The sequence below is a fragment of the Zootoca vivipara genome, chromosome 10 (genome assembly GCF_963506605.1).
Source record: "Zootoca vivipara chromosome 10, rZooViv1.1, whole genome shotgun sequence".
NCBI lineage: Eukaryota > Metazoa > Chordata > Lepidosauria > Squamata > Lacertidae > Zootoca > Zootoca vivipara.
Genome location: NC_083285.1, coordinates 31,706,002 through 31,723,948, shown reverse-complemented (window position 1 = coordinate 31,723,948; position 17,947 = coordinate 31,706,002). Strand labels below are relative to the sequence as shown.

The following is a 17,947-nucleotide window of genomic DNA, read 5'->3' as shown; positions in this document are numbered from 1 at the left end:
TGGCCGAGGGAGCCGGCGTTTGTCCGCAGACAGCTTCTGGGTCATGTGGCCAGCATGACTAAGCCGCTTCTGGCGAACCAGAACAGCGCACGGAAACACAGTTTACCTTCCCGCTGTAGCGGTACCTATTTATCTACTTGCACTTTGACGTGCTTTCGAACTGCTAGGTTGGCAGGAGCTGGGACCGAGCAACGGGAGCTCACCCTGTCGCGGGGATTCGAACTGCCGACCGTCTGATCGGCAAGCCCTAGGCTCTGTGGTTTAACCCACAGCGCCACCCGCGTCTCTTCCTTAGGTGGGCTTTAATTACTGGTTTAATGACTGGCTCCTTCTCTATATATATAAAAAAGAAAAGCAAAACATAAAATAAAAATAAGATAAGGAATCAATAGTTAAAGACCACATTGCACAGGGAGCAGGTTAAAGAGAGGGCAATTTATGATCCATCCACAAAAGTTGCTAAACAAGAAGCAAAGAGTGTGCAGCAGCTGTAAGAAGAAAGCTTTTCCTCAAAGTTACAGAGGATCTTTTGTTGAATGGGACTTCCTAGTAAATATTATCTTGTACATGTTGGTGGGAACTGGAGGCCAAAACAGTGTTTATATTAAATGCAGTACAGCAGCACTCATTTAATTCCAGCTAACTGCAAAAAGAAATGCTTCAGCAGCACAAAAGGGTCCAACTGTGGAAGGAGACCATTGTAAATTACTTTTGTTCTTAGCATTTTACTTTCCCTAGTGATGCAATCTCACTGAGAACCGTCCGCTTAGTTTGCAGTAATGACTACAATTAAAATACGTGCCACTTCAAGTAATAGGAAATCAGCTAGCCAAAAGATGATTAAAGATAAAAAAAGAGAGGACCCTGCAGAGCAGGCTGCATAAATCAAGATGCAGATATCTTATTTTAAAAAGTGTACCGTAATTCATAACCTCAAAGGGAAATGCATTCTTTTCAGGTGAGGAAAGGAAAGATTATTTTAAATTTCAGTAACACTGAATTTATGAATATATATATATTTACTGAATCTATGTATAAAATCAGTGAAGATACAATAAAATCAGTGAAGATAATTTCATGATGCTGTCAACTGTTTTGATAATCTGCTCAAATCAGAACTTTTATGCAAAGGAAAAGGCAACTGCGAGAATTTGGTATCAAGACAGAATGGGTGTTGAACCATTAAACTGAGGCATGGCATGTGAAGAGTCAGTCTGCGGACCACCATCCAGCTATGGTCAAAAGGAAACTGCAGGGAGTCCAGCAATGAAGAATCTTTAGCCACATTGAGTCAAATGGTACTTCCAGATTCTGACTATGGTGGCCTGGCTAGGCTGAGCAAGCAGTAGCAACTGGGAGAGTGCCACTGCACTCAGCAAAAACAGGATGCTGTACTAGATGGGCATTTAGCTTGATCCATAAGGACTCTTCTTAAGCTACTCTCTGTTGGTTGCCGGAACAGTGGTGACTGGTGTGTTCAGAGAGCACAGACGTACTGATGGCTTCTCTGTATAAAAGACTGTAAATAAAGTAGTTTTAGAACTACAAATGAGTCTGGCTAAGATATGCCAGAAGACTGGCGTGCTCTTTTCAGGGGAGAAGAGTCACTTTGCAAGGAAGAAGGCAGGAAGGTGGAGGCTGGCTGAGGGCAGGCTGAGGTTGGCGGGGCAGTTCTCCATTTGCCCTAATGGCCCAGCTTCTACTGTGCAGGAAGCCTGCTTTGTGTTCCTCTATCCTCAACTACTCAAGACTGGAATCTGATTTGGTGGTCTTGGAGGCAAAAGTTCAGGTCTGGTTTCTGTTTTACGAACAACAGTATTGTTGAGAAGACATCTTCATTAAAGAGAAGTCTCCAGCAGCTTTGTCCCAACAAAACCAAACCTGGGCAAGTGTCCTGGAATGTCTCCTCGCTTACTTGGAAAAGCGGGGTAAGCATCTATGAAGCCTCTGAGCACCCCCACCCACAGCCCTTTTGGGTCATGAAGTGGTGAGAGCAGTTCTCTTTATCTCCCTTGAAAGATATAAAGAACTGAGGGAGCAAGATCTTCCTTTATAGCTCTATGTGCTTCTCAAGGGTCAAATTAATTCTGCTGGATCTGATATGTACACATATCCCTTGGGAAAGCAAAGGGTGTGCACATGTACTCTCTCTCTCTCTCTCTCTCTCTCTCTGTGTGTGTGTGTGTGTGTGTGTGTGTGCTTTAGGGGAGAAAGAGAGAGGTGGCCAGAGAAGATGGGGCCTACAGTAGTTGCTCAAGAAACAAAATATGCCCATGGGCCTAAAAACATTAGCAACCCCTTTACTAGATAGATGCTAAATACTCTCTCTCTCTCTCTCTCTCTCTCTCTCTCTCTCTCTCTCTCTCTCTCTCTCTCTCTCTCTCTCTCTCTCGTTTCAGTGGCAATGTATGCAAAAGCCACACAATGCCTTTAGATGGCAGCACTGCACACAGGCTTCTCCTAGCTTAGATTGGCTCACCTTTGCCTTGTTGCATAGTACTCCTGGAAATAAACAACTTCAACAAGCGTACAATGCACACAGTGACATCCTATTTGGAATGCCTGATTGCTACAATTTAAAACAAAACAATTCCCTTGGGCTTTTCACATTTAGAAGCAGATTTCATGGATATTTAACTCAATTTCAGAAGTATAATTGAACTAACAATCTGTTCTCTCAGACAGGATGTCCCCTGCCTGATATTATGCAGGCCTGGACAGATGCCAAAGCAGATTTAAATTTACCTCAAAGAATGCCCGACTTTCTCCCCCTAAAAGATAGCTAAGTGTGTGTATGTGTGCACACACTGTTTGTGGTTGGTTTGCCTCTCTGTAAGCACATCCTTATGCAAACAGAAACAAGACAGGTATGCACAGGTGTCATTTAGTCTGAAGCAAAACACAACCTGCCACTGTTTTATAAAATCTGTTCATGGCTTACATCACCAGGGAAAGGAACACAGATTCATTAGAACCAATAGACAGCTCTCCCACGTCTTGCCCTATCAGCCCTTTTGCATTTTTTGGCATGATGAGCAGATAAGAATACCTGCATGCATCATTAGATCATTTCAATTCAGGTGAGTGCTAGACAACTGGGAGACAAGGAACAAAGGCTGCTATCCTATACAGTGGTGCCTCACTAGATGAATTTAATTCATTCCACGGGTCTTTTCTTATAACGAAAAATTCATCTAGCGAATCCCATAGGAATGCATTGAATTGTTTTTGAAATTTTTTTTGCCCATAGGAATGCATTAATTGAATTTCAATGCATTCCTATAGGAAACCGTGATTCACTAGACAAATTTTTCATAAAATGAATTAGTCTAGCGAGGCAACCTCCACTCGAAAAATCCTTTCGTTAAGCGGAAATTTCGTTAAGCAGGGCATTCGTTAAGCGAGGCACCACTGTATACTCTTTTCAGTTTGAGGGATGCATCCCTTTCTGGATCACATTCGAGGGGTGGGCAGGGCCAGAGGGAAAAAGTGGGTAGAGCAATGGTAGATGCAATACAGTAGGCCAGCTTTATTTATAAATAATATATTTGTATACTGTATATTTGTATATTTAAAAACATCAAAAGTGGTGTAAACGATTTTATATATATAACTCCATCAAAATGAAAAACCCAGATAAGTAGCTAAGCATTTAAAAAAAGAATTATTTTCTTAATTGTCTGCATAAACCTGGCAGCATACAAACATTTTCAGCAAACGTCAATACAGAAGGTGCTGGCTGATCTCTGTTGGAAAAGCATTCCACAGGACTTGACTGGTGACACTGAAGGCTCTGTTTCTTCTTGACACCAGGTGAGCCTCACCAATTCGGGGTGACAACCAGCGATGATCCCACAGATGATCACATTTCTACACAAGTCCCTCAATATGGATTATTAGAGTTCGTGGACATGTTACAGCCAGGCAAAAATACTCCAGGATGCTGTGAAGCACAGCCAGTAAGAGGCCTGACCTGGGGAGAGTCCCAAGGGCCAGACAGAAATCCTTGGAGAGCCACAAGTGGAGACTGGGCCTAAGTTTCCCCTCCCTTTGCATATAGGATAGCACTATGTTATGTTTCCTGTCTAGTACTTACCTATACACACATATATGGGGCCAAGTCTCATTGAACTCAGTAGGCCTTCTGAGTTGGCATGCAAGGGACTGGAGTGATAACGTATGAGAGGAAAACGGGAGGATTAGCAATTTTTATGCCAGGAAAAGATGGCAAATCCTTTAAAATGTAATTACTCTATATTTAGTTCTGTGCTTCTGCTTAATCCAGCAGATTCCACGAAGAGAGGTTTGACAGCAAGTTCAGGTGTTTTAAACCTCAGGTCTCTTAACGAATTTTGTATCAGGCTGCTGTGAAACCTGGGCAGATCATTATTAATTATATTAGGGATTTGCCATGACAAAAATACCCGACCTGAGAGATGGAGGGCAATTTCTGAACTATAAATGCAAAATAAAAAGAAAGAAAAAGCAGTTTGGTGTAGTGCAAAGAGCATTGGACTTTGGAGACCCGGGTTCAGATTTCTGAAAGCTAAATCTACTGTGTCTGCATATTGTGTCTCCGTATTGAGGCTTTAGCAGTTGGTTTCCCCAGATGTATGGCAGGCCTATGTGAACTGCCCTGACATTTTTGAATGAGGGGTGGTATACAAATTTAATAAATGAATAAAAGTTAGTGGGAATAAAAATAAAAAAATCTGACTTTATGAAACCAGGAGACTCAAGGTCAGTTTTGTTATTGGCACTGGATGGAAGCAAAAATCTGAAAATGTATAGCCTGAATCCTCCAGCCGGGTTGGGCAACATTGTGATTGTTTGGGTCCAACAAAGTAGATAGGTTCCTGCTTGCTTGCACACCAGGCAGACTCTGCATGCAGACTGTGCTTGATTTCAAGCTTTGCCTGATACAAGTTATATAACCTTCTAATATGGCTTTAGCAAATCATATTAAATATAGCAGGATATCATCGGAAAGCTTTGACCATAAATATTTTGATTTGAGGAGTGTGGGAGATGTAGCTCTTTGTAAATCACCGGGCGGCTCTGCAGAATGAAAGGAATTCCTGCAGGGAACCTTGAACAGCATATTCATCACAGCTTAGAAGAAAGACATCATAATAAACACAAAGAAGGAGAAATACCTCTTTCTTTCTCTTCAAAAGGCAACATTATTAGAAAGGCAATGCATCAAAACAATGCTTTCTCCCCATTCACTACTGACTGGAGGGTGGGAACACATCCTGCCATTAAAATAAGACATTTTTGTGCAGTTGTTTTTGTGAAGTGTCTGGACAATTAGTGATGGAGGATTGCTCACCTCTTAAGGTAATGCTAAAAGGGTAAAGGGACCCCTGACCATTAGGTCCAGTCGTGACCGACTCTGGGGTTGCGGCGCTCATCTTGCGTTATTGGCCGAGGGAGCTGGCACACAGCTTCCAGGTCATGTGGCCAGCATGACAAAGCCGCTTCTGGTGAACAAGAGCAGCGCACGGAAACACCATCTACCTTCCCGCCGGAGAGGTACCTATTGATCTACTTGCACTTTGACATGCTTTCAAACTGCAAGGTTGGCAGGAGCAGGGACCGGCAACCTTCTGATCGGCAAGCCCTAGGCTCTGTGGTTTAACCCACAACGCCCCCCGCGTCCCTAAGGTAAGAATGGCTGAGCCTAAATTTGCATTTGACTGGGGCAGCTGCATCCTTTTCTCCCTTCCAGAAAAAAGCAATGCTTTCCATGCCTTATTGCAGGGAAAAACTCACCACAGAAATGAAACAGCCTTCCATTGATCCAATAGGTTTTTCAAATGACAGTAATGCACTAGACACCAGAGCTTCTTATCCGTACTTTTTTTTATTAATTTCATAAAAAAGTAATGCAGGTTTCCCCAGAGGTTTGTAGGAACACCTGAGTTTATAAAACACTTGCAATGCTATGAAAATAAAATAAAATAAAAAGCATGCGCCTTGAAAGTCTTAAACATCTATCTGTTTTGTCCTAGTTTCTGCCACAACTTAAGCCTTGACCTGACCTAAACTTTCAAAGCAGCTCTATCAGTCTTTGGTGGCGCGCATCTGTATTTCAGTTTATATGTGTTATTTCCCCCCCACACAGAATCATGTTTCCAAAACAAGAATTTTTCTGTGGGTATCTGAAGTGCAGCAGCTTCCTGTATTATTAAAAATAAATTAATCCTGCTGATGACCCTACGTGCTACTCTGACAGATTGCCCCAAGTGCAGCAAATGCTGGCTGCCGTAATTGGGAGCCTGTAGTATTTAGAAATTTGTTTCACTGCTGCTCCTGTCGTGATGGCAATTTATTATTATTATTAATCATCCAGAGTGAAGAGTACAACCCATATTCTTATTCTTGTAAAATAGCTAATTATTATTTGCATCTTACAGATACAAGGAACCAAGGCCGAGAGAGATTCCTCTGTATCACTATGATTTCAGAATTGACCTAGAGGGGAATGATCGGAAGCTCAGCCCTATACTCTGCAGCACAGAGGCACCAGGGCATACTATTTGGTATACTGACCCTTCACCATGAGCCCTAGGGTAGGTTACTACAATTCTAAACAGACAAATCACAATGAGAGTGTCCAAATGGGTGTGTCTGTGTCGAAGGCCAGGATAAAGAGGTGCATCGTCAGGCTCATCCAGACTGTATGTTTGTCCTTCTGCTTTCCACTGGGAAACTGGATGAGCCCGCAATCTTTACTGCTGAATTGGAGCAAATGCCAATCAGGTTTTCCGCAGAGTGGGTTTTCCTGGGGAAATTGGTAGGGTAAACAGGAAGTATCTTGAACCCATGCCTAGAAAACCGCTTGGAGCCATGCTTTCTACAAACAGGACAAATTCTTTGTCATACAACAAAAACTACATAATGATGGTGTCAGATTGCCCCCCCCACCTTTGGAGAGGGAATTCTGCAACTTGTGGGCTACTCCAAAGAATGGCCTCTTGAAGTCTTGCCAACCCTCAAACCTAGAGCACAGTAGAACTACCAAGAGTGTCACCTCTGTCCATCTTAACACCTGAGAAGTGTCTGAAGGGAAGGAGATGGTCTTTCAAATATTTGGGGCCTAAGTTGTTTTGGGCTGTAAATATTAATGTGAGCATCTTGAATTGGATCTGAAAATGAACTACAGTGGAACTTCGGTTTATGAACACCTCGGTTTACGAATTTTCGGTTTACGAACACCGCGGACCCGTCTGGAACGAATTAATTCACTTGCCATTACTTTCAATGGGAAAGTTCGCTTCAGTTTATGAACAGACTTCCGGAACCAATTACACCCATGCTTCGGGTTAAGTACGCTTCAGGTAGAGTACTCCGCGGACCCGTCTGAAATGGATTAATCCACTTTCCATTACTTTCAATGGGAAAGTTTGCTTCAGTTTATGAACGCTTCAGTTTATGAACAGATTTCCGGAACCAATTGTGTTCATAAACCGAGGTACCACTGTAGCAATCAATGGAGCTGTTTTAAAACAGGGGCAACGTGAATTCTAGGCAGAACAGTTGGAAGTTTGAGGCTGCATGAAGACACCTCTGAAACCAATTCAGCCAGTGTGTCTATGTGCCCATACCTCATCACTGTCCCGTCCTATCCCTGGCCAGGAAAGCGGCAGTAATGCCAGCATTGGGAGAAAGGCTCCACCCCACCACAAGAACTGGTACTGCCCTTGCCATGATGTTCTTCTCCCTTGGAAACTGGAGGAGCAGCCTCTCAGTGGTCCTTGGTCCCCTGGCTGATGGTAGAGGGCAGTGTGTTCAGCACATCTGTTTGAGTAGTGTACAAGTCTATCATTGGGCATGGAAGTTGCCTTCTCTCTAGGACCACTCTTAATACAGTACATCTGATTGTGGATACATTGCAGGAAAGCAATTAGAAATTGTTTGGTAAAGCTACTAGCGCTGCATTTTTTTTTTTAAATAGTACAGTTGAATATGTAGCCACCAGTGTGATGCTGTTTGCTTATTACTCATATAATTCCTTAATGAAACTCTAGCTTTGCTCATAATGCTTATTGGGATTTTCTTCCAGCAAGGTTGTTGGCAAGGTCAGACCACTTGCAGTATATTTCTCCTATTATATTAAATTCACGATGGCTGTCTTTTTAGGATTTTTTGTTTTGTTTTAATGAAGTTATTAAAATAGAAGGTCTTGCATAATTCATGAGCATTCACATCTTTTTAAAAGTTCTTCCTCTATAAACAATTTTTTTTTGCCTTCTTCTGCCAGCCTTTTTTGAATGTGAATAGTGTGTTTAAAATAGATTTCTAATTGCAGAAAACTGTAGTTTCATTTCAAATGCAACAAAATTTGATCACTCAGGAGAGCTTTCTTTGCTGTGCGGATAAGAAAGGGCGCAAAAATTTGATCACTTTCCCCTGACAAAATTAATAGAAGAAATGATAGGAAGATTAAGTCCTCTTGGAATCTGTTGGAGGCCCCACTTCTCTATTTGTTTTGGTTCTGTCCTTCACTTTCTTGCCTTGAATGATATGCAGCACACAGAAAAGTCAGGAAAGCAGAATCTGGGACGTAAATCTGAAGATTAGACAGACAATCTACATAGTCACTCTTCAAGGCATGAGAAGAGTAGGGCAGGTCTCTGGGAAAGTCAGAGCAAGTCCTCAAAGGATCAGGAAGGATGACAGATAGATCTGGACTATAATGAAGTTGTAATTTGAGAAGATCTACAACAGGATGAAGTTTCCAATTTCCACAATGTAGCTTTTGACTGGGTTGAAGAAATGGCTGTTCCTATCTCTGACCAGCTATCATCATGTGACACAGGGAGGACATAAATGATGCCTGTTTCCTAGAGGCCATGATTTGAGATCCTATGAAATTCCTATGGGCCTATGGAATCTTCGCACATACCGGTATTTAGTTACACATGAATATTTTGAACAAATGTTTGCTAGTTCCTACTCTGTCTGTAGCTGGCTGCTCTAGCAAACTCACTTCATCTTTCATATCAGACATAATGCACATTGACTGTTGGATTACATTAGCTAACTGGGTCCAGATGTTTAGGTTAATTAAAGATTAAACAGGTAATAATTAAAATTATTTATTTCCAAAGGGACACTTTTGCTTGTAGAGGTAATTTCACTGGCACTAGTAAATAGCTGTTTTCATCACTCAAGAAGCTAAGGTTGATTGGTTTTTCCTTTCACGGCAGGTCTATTTGGGTTTCTGCCTGATGTAATAATTAAACGTAAGATGTAAGATCTGAGCATTTTATGCTAAAATGGGTCAATCTGGATCTGTTGCAAAGACTCTAATGAGCACAATGACTGGTCTGTTGTCAACACCAGGTGAGTGCTATATAATATTAAATGCCTATAATTTGAGTTTAGTTAGTTATTAAGAAGAAAGAAAAAGAATAGCTGCAGTTTTTCCAACAATGACACCTAAACTGCAAGAATATCTAGACTTGGAAGTTTACGGAAAATATAACCTTCAAGTAATAAGAAGAAATCAGTAAGTTCAGTAGAACTGGGCTTGTAGTATTTTAAACAGCCTTTTGGCCAAGTCATCAAAAATACAGAGATGGTATTATTCCCTGTGGCTTCTTAGTTGTTGTAGCAACAACTTAGATGAACAAGGACTATCCAACGTAGACTGATTGTGTTGTAATGCAGCCCTCCCCAAGCTGGCACCCTCCAGATGTTTAGAACTGCAGCTTCCATCAAACCCAGTAAGCACAGGCTGTTCAAATTCCCTAGCAATATTGTCTATTTTTGTGAACTACAGGATGTTTGTGTGGCAAACCAACCCACCATGAACTTTGGTTTTGTACGATAAACAAGTCATGAATATAATCATATTTGCAAAATGTGTGTCATAAAAAACTGCTATCATATGATTCTCACCCAGAGATTTTTTTAATCAATTGCTGTCAGTTGTTTATTGCCCATTTTAAAATATTTTACAAATGTTGATTCCACTAATTTTGCAGATGAATGGGGTACCTTGGGCAATATGGGGAAAGACAGGCTCCCAATACTGACCAGTCAACAACTTCAAGAAATCCCGGCTAAAACGTTAACAACTCAAAATGTTGTATTAATCAGACTCTGTTCTAAGAAGGAATGAAAACTTGAGATTAGCTACAGCATGTGCTCAAGTGAAGCTCATTACATCTGCCTATGTTTTCAGAACAGAGGGTATTTCAGGTCCAACCCTACTTTACATTCAGCATATAAAGATGCAACAATGAATAAAGAGATCTCTTTGCAATCAGGAAGGGTTTTCTATGGAGATGTAGTCAGAATGCTTACGGTGGGTATTGTGTACTTATCTGCTGGGCTCATCCAAGTATCTTCCAGTACTTGGAAATAGGAGTTGAACATAGCAGCGGAGCATATGCCCGTGTTGCCGTGGGTGGGGTGCCCTCCCACACGCCACAGTTCAGGGTATGATAGGGGCAGGGAAGCTGCTGCTCGCTCTCCTCCTGCTCTCCGCAGCCGAGTTTCTCACTCTTATAGAGTTCTGTTTTAGTAAAGTCTATGTAGTATTATTTTATGAAAGTTGGTCTATTCTGAGTTCCTGAACCCTTTTAATTTTGACCACACTTTTCAGAGCAAGTGTCATCCACCACCGCTGTTCATCGATATTCCAGTGAATTATGGTTATTTGATAAGGCAGCTCCGTTTCCAACCATACTTTCACAGTCTCATATTTTTCCATTGTTTTTCCTTTTAATGAGGAATTTTTTAAAACATTCCACCTCCTCTACATGCATAAACAGCACTTTGCATTCCCCCCACTCAATAATGGGCTCCTCTGGTGACAGTAAGTGTTGCCAATTGTGTGGGAAACTGAATCCCCCACCTCCACACTGATGTACAATGTTTTCTGCTGGAAAATTGAAAAGCAATTTTGGTTTCAAGAGGAAAGGGGGAAAAATAGCAGTGGGAGAAGAATTATTGGGCTGATGACAAATTCTGCCATTCTTACTTCCACCCACCAAGCAATATCCATGAATATTTCAGAGATTGCAGTTGCCTCATGTGTATCTACTCAGATGACCTCCGAATTGGACTTTTTCAGAAAAAGTTTGTGATCTCTAAAAAGATACTGATGTGCAGCTGGGGGTAAGGATGGCTTTGAAAAGCAACTCAGGGGTACTACTAGGGAAGGCGGTAGATATGAAGTGAGTCCTTTTGTTCTAATATCCAAACTGGTAACTCGTGCATCTGCCATACAATGACATATTGTTCTACCCGGACACTGAGGTCCAGTGCTGAGGGCCTTCTGGTGGTTCCCTCACTGCGAGAAGCCAAGTTACAGGGAACCAGGCAGAGGGCCTTCTTGGTAGTGGCACCCACCCTGTGGAATGCACTCCCACCAGATGTCAAAGAAAACAACAACTATCAGACTTTTAGAAGGCATCTGAAGGCAGCCCTGTTTAGGGAAGCTTTTAATGTTTGATGGATTACTGTATTTTAATATTTTTTATGAAAGCCACCCAGAGTGGCTCGGGAAGCCCAGCCAGATGAGTGGGGTATAAATGTTGTTGTTGTTGTTGTTGTTGTTGTTGTTGTTGTTGTTGTTGTTGTTGTTGTTGTTGTTATATGTTTCTTTTAAAAAGCAGAGGATGTGCACGTTCCCACTTCTGAAGCATGAAAAAGAGAGACAAACTCCCATGCTTCCACTATCCCCCCGATCCTGTGTCATATCTGAAAGCATCCTTAGGCACTTACCTGGAGAATTACACATGTATGGCCTGTGCTTCTGCTTCAGCAACTAATGGAAGGAATTTCCCCCTTCCCAATTATACCTCGGTCACTTTCTGCTAGATCACTTTGGGATAACACAGGACTTGATTAAAGGAGGAGGCAAGGAGGGTTTAATTGGTAGCACACAGGGCAGTTTAATTGGAGACCACAGGAAAGGAGTCCAATAGACCTGGAGCTACTCGCATTTCCAGAATCTCACCAAAAATGCATCTAAAAATTGCTTTCTCCATATGTATATATACTCCCACATTAGTACAAAGAGAACCTGAAGCTCCACAACAAGCCACAGAAACACTGAATGTCTCAAATACACTAGCACTATTCAATGCTAGTTCTCCCTATATATAAAAAGAGATAGAGATAGATAGATAGATAGATAGATAGATAGAGATATAGATAGATGAATAATATGCCCAGCTATGAAATTTGCAAGTGATTTCTGGGCATATATACATCTCTGCCACACAACCACCCCATACCATGTTAATTCTATGTGAGTTAAGCTTCCCGTGTTATATTTCCGCACATGAAGCAAATGTCAAGTGTACCTGTTAAGTACACAGTGCCTGAAACATGGAGAAACGATTCTCACTTTAGATTCTGGATCTTCCAGAGATTCAGCTTCTGCCTGGACAATATTATGTTGTCTGAAAAAAGCTATGTACTCGTTCAGCATAAGAAAAGATAGCTGTGCTTTTTTTTCATTTCTACAACTCTGGGTTTATCGCAGCAATGACTCTTAAGAATTTCTTTGCATTGTTTATCATTACTGACAACAAGTCATTAAAAGTTGTGATAGGGATAGGTGAGGGAATAGGTAATAAAGGCAGACAGGTGACCTGCATAGCCACCAATATTCAAAACCACGGCATGGATGCAGCTCCTGGTTTTACTGAGGCCACTTCCAGACTGTCACCATTCGCATACTGGGAAAGATTCATTCGCATACTGGGAAATCAAGTCGTCAAGTTTAGGGGACCTGATGCTGTTGTGCAGCAAACCTGCTTCAAAAGAGACTGGGCTTGATGCAGCGTCATATGACCTCCCCACAAACAAATCAGGATGAATGCTCAACAAGTGTGTCACCCGGAAGGCACCTCAATGTAAGTGTAATGCCTGCATATGAGCAACCATCTTCATTTTTTAATGGTGAGAAACTGTTACTGGACAGCAATGCTAGCACAGCCGCTGTGGTATGCTTCCTGCCATCAGCTTACCTGATAAACCGCCCACGTCCATCTTCTTCAGATTCTTTGCTTCTAAGATGACAACAGTCAGCTTGCCAGCAGTAGGCACATAGCGTAGAGAGAAGCAGATGTCACCTAGCTTCTCTTGCTGCAAGAAGGAGCAAAGAGAACTGTCATTTATATACCCTTTTAAAAAGTTTACGCCAGGAACATTGTTTCAAACCACAGCTTTTAATATTCGGTTTCAACTACTTCTTGCCAAGCTATTTAACAGCCAGAGAAAGGAAGACCAAAATTTTACTTGCTAAGAAATAGCAAGGAGCCATTTTTACACATGACCTTTTGCTTGCTTATGGAAAAAATGGAATGACTCACATATGCAAGCAACCTCGACCCCCTAGACTATAACATATGAATTGGCTCTGGTAACAAAGTTTTGTGACAAAATTTGACACCAGGCCTTTCACAGGTATCTTTTAACTCAATGGACACAATGCTGAGGACATTCGGTCCTATTAATCAAGGAGATTGAATTCTTTAACCTAAGACTGGATCCCATAAATTGTGATGGCACACAGGCGTGCTAATTATTTGTTCAGACCATTTGCTTCGTTTTTCAATTAGCTCAATAATATCATGGTAAAAAAAAAAGCCATACTGAAAGCCATAGATTAGTGCTTGACATTATTATGTTTTTCTTCACCCACTTTTCAATCATTTTAATCAGATAGGCTCCTTCAGAGTTGCAAACAGTCTTATTCTTCCCTACCCTTCACCAGCAGATCCCAGGTTACTACAATTTAAAATTAAGCATTAGAAGCAGCTAAACACCCTACAGACACAGGAACAGGGTGGTCCTGAAACATACTTCTCAGCATGTTTGGGTTTAATTATTTACTTGTGTTTGATCTTGTATTTTATCACAGTATTTTTCGCTCGCTCCATGACGCACTTAGTTTTTAGAGGAGGAAAACAGGAAAAAATATTCTGAATCAATGCCGCTGTCGGCAGCAGCGGCGGCGGAGGGAGGAGCAGCTCGCTTTCAGGCTGCTTTCCCCTCTCCCGCCCCATAGCTGCTGGCAGCAGCAGAGGGAGGAGCAGCCCGATTTTGGGCTGCTTGCCCCTCCGCTGCTGCTGGGAGCCATGGCTCCAGCAGCAGAGGCATCCCTTGGCTCGAGGGATCCTGCTGCAGTCCAGTGCCTTTGCTCCATAAGATGCACAGACATTTCCCCTTCCTTTTTAGGAGGGAAAAAGTGTGTCTTATGGAGTGAAAAATATGGTATGTGAACTGCCCTGCGATCTCTTGGTGAAGGGTGGTATAGAAACTTAATAATTAACATAAAAATATGTAAAAATCTAACAGACATCACAGGGAGGAAAATACAATAACAAATAAGGGTGGTTCCTTCACTGTTGGACTGACCCAAAAGAGACAATTCCTTTTGGTGTCTCCCCTTTGGGACTGGTCCACAAGTTTGGTCCTTTTCTAGGAACACTAACTGAAGCCAGGTGTTGCTTCTATTGCTGAATTTTAGACTGGATTTTACTGCAGATGAAAAGTTACCTCCTCAGCTGGTAAAGGCAGCTAGGAGCCAAAGGTTTGATGGCAACCAACCTGGTCAACATTACAGCATGCACATGTACGGTACTAATTCCATGGCAATTTCTTGCAGAAAAGGACAGATGTTAGCTTTCAAAATGGCAGGAGATGTACGGTGAATTTCAAATTTGTACCTTCCCAAATTGTGCCTGTAATGTTAGCTTACAGTTTGCTGCTGAAAATTATTGGAAAGCCTGTCAGCACAGATACTGGATTAGTTGTGGGGTGTGAGAGCTATCCGTGCACTATTAGTTTTGCTGTCAGAAAAACAGCGGACTGTGCTCATTCTCATAATGCATTGTGATAAAACAGACTAATTGCAAAGAGGCATTTTGCCTTTCGTATATTAAGCAGACAGCGGAAGTGTTTCTGGAAGAGACACAATGGTATCTACAAGATGTCATCAATGGTTGGAGGTGCTTAGTTTTATTCAGAACTCAACGTTTCACAGAAGACCCTATAGCTACAATCAGTGGTGCTGCACTGCTAAAGGCCTTCCTAAAAATAGTGCAGCTCCGTAGCACAGAGAAAGGTTGAGCTACAAATTACAGAAGCTTTGTATTAAATGCAAAGATGAATATAGCCAAGCTTGAAGATACAAGGAGAATGTAAGCAGAGGAACACATGCTGTTCAGTAATGATCATTAAGAATATTAGGCTGGCTGTCTTCTAAGATCTATGCACAATGCTAACCGGAGAATCAGGTTTCGCTAAACACTCTAATTAGGCATTTCAGGCTTCCCAGATCTTATTTGACAGGCAGCTCTCCTTATGGTGTTCAGTTGAATTCCACAGTTATTTTGAGGGATATGATAATAAACTTTGAAGAGAGCCTTCCATTTGCAGGGAAGACTATCAAAATCAAGGATAGCTGGAGCCTGTGTAAACATAAATACCCCTAATTTCCTAACCATAGTTAAGGGTTTACCAGCTGGTTGCTGAAGCACATATGCACCCTCACATAGCACCTTCATTCTGCCATGCCATTTTTGCCACACACTTAATAATAATAATAATAATAATAATAATAATAATAATAATAATATTTTTTGTACCCCAACCATCTGATTGGGTTGCCCCAGCCACTCTGGGTAGCTTTCAACACATATAAAAACATAATAAAATGTCACGTTTCAAAAAATTCCTGATACAGGGCTGCCATCATGTGTCTTCTGAAGGTTACTTACCTCCTTGACATTTAATGGGAGGGTGTTTCACAGGGTGGGTGCCACTACTGAGAAGGCCCTCTGCCTAGTTCCCTATAGCTTCACTTCTCACAGTGAGAAAACTGCCAGAAGGTGATACCTTAGTTTTACTTCAACCCTGATCTTTATCTCAATCACAATTAATAATACTAGCCAGACTTTGCTATGAAGCAGGATTTGGTTATTAAGTCAACCTTGGTTCACGGTAACCAGGTTAAGATTATCAGCTGAAATGGGCAACCTTTTGGCAGTCATAATGATAATGCATATCTTTTAGTGTAACTACAACACCCCACACTCCCATATTAATTCTCTCTGCTTTCCTTAGTTATGGCATTCTAATATCCGTCATCTGGGCAACCACTTTACTGTCTTGCATACAGCGTCCTTTAGGGCACAATTCCAACCCAGTATCTGGAGCACTCAAAGTACGTTTCACTCAATTCTACTGTATTTTATCAGCTAGCTTCAAAGAAGGTCTGAGTTCACACCAAGGGCGTACCCACCATGCGGCAAGTTAGGGCAGCTGCCCTACTCTAGAAGCAGGGCTGGTGGGCAGAGGCGGAGCACAGCCCGGCGGAGCGCGAGTTCGCCATTCCCGCCGCACCGCGCCGCACCCTCCCTCCAGCTCCCCGTCGCGCCCTCTGGCAAGGCCAAGCGCGGCGGGGAACCAGAGAGCGCGGCGCGGCGGGCAGGAACGCTGAACTCGCGCTCCGCTGGGCTGGGCTCCGCCTCCGCCCACCAGCCCTGCTGCTAGGGAGGGGCACAGCCCGGCGGAGCGCGAGTTCGCTGTTCCCGCCCACTTTGTGGCCCCCCCCTTCCGTGCCTTGGCCCCTCCCCTTGCCCCCCCCTAGTTTTGATCCTGGGTACGCCCATGGTTCACACTATAAAGCACCAGTAAGCTATCTGCGGACCACAGCTTGCAACCCTTTTCAAGTCAAAGGCAAAGCCCACACATACTGAAGTACACAATATCTATCATCTATTGATCCATCCATCCATTGATAGATAAGCAGATATTACCGGTAGTAGAAACCTGTCCTACGTCTTCCACAAATACATCCAGAATTTCAAAGATGTTCCTTTGGGATGCGTTATATCTTCTAGTTCTGAGTGCTAGAGTGTGACATGCTGTACTTAAAATGAAAGGGAAACCCCTAGCTAGAGGTGTAGTTTTGTAAGATAATTGCAAATCCCTGCCAGGCTAAGAGGTACAGTGGAGTGCCTCTGCTGAGGTGATTATCTCACAGAGGTGCTTTATTGTCATTACGTTTAGCTTTCAACTTTTTAATGTATAAATTAATTTCAGCCATTGCTCTGATCATTGGATGGAAACTTTCGGCTAGCATTAGAGCCATCCAACTGTGAGGTTCGTAGAGGTTAACCTCTTCTCTTCGAGCATTCAACTGCCAATCAGAAGGCTCCTTCTGCTCAAGCAGCTTGATAATTTCCTTACGCAAAGAGCTGCCGCCACTGAACAGAACCAAAATGAGTTCAAAGCTTTAATCGACAGCATAAGCACCATTTCCTGCTTTACAATAAAGGATAATTTAAAGCATCACTGAGCCAGAAACTGTCCTGCTCAAAAAAAGTGAAAAAGGCTCCAAGTGGCTTAACTTGAAATAATAATAATAATAAAACCTCACTTCCTAGTGATGTACATCCTAGTGATGTATTGAGCAAAGTTTAATGAAAAGAGATTGATATAATGCAGTATTCAACCATCTCTAGGAAATGTAGAATATTCTATATCAGGGATGTCCAACAGGTCGATAGTGATCTACTGGTCGATCCCTGTGAAGTTTTGGTTGATCGTGGTCGATCGCTGGCCTTCTTCTGGCCCTGCCCCCTCACCCCACCCCGCCCTCCATTGTTGGAGAACGGAAGATGGAGTTTACAAACCGAGGCTGTTCTTCCCCCAGCGATCCTTCGTTGAGTTGCTGTTTCTCTTTGACCCGAAATAAAGTAAAAAAGCTCAACAACTTGGACCTGAACCCCAATAAAATGGGGGTAGATCACTGCCAGTTTTTAATCCTGTGAGTAGATCGCAGTCTCTTGGAAGTTGGCCACCCCTGTTCTATATGTTTTGATAAAACAAAACAAAAGGTGACTATGATGATGAAGGAGAGTGCATTCCTTCGGTCCCTAGGAGGGGATTTTTTGTGTGTGAAGTCCCT

At 42.3% G+C, this 17,947-nt stretch overlaps 1 protein-coding gene across 2 annotated transcripts in view; it reads right to left on the bottom strand.

Moving 5' to 3' along the window:
• Window positions 1-17,947, bottom strand: part of SYT1 (synaptotagmin 1) — a 333,238-nt gene that overhangs the window by 36,519 nt on the left and 278,772 nt on the right. For both annotated transcript variants that reach the window (XM_035127518.2, XM_035127522.2), the window contains exon 8: window positions 12,996-13,113. In XM_035127518.2, coding sequence (XP_034983409.1) covers window positions 12,996-13,113 — 118 coding nt within the window. The remainder of the gene's footprint in view (window positions 1-12,995; window positions 13,114-17,947) is intronic.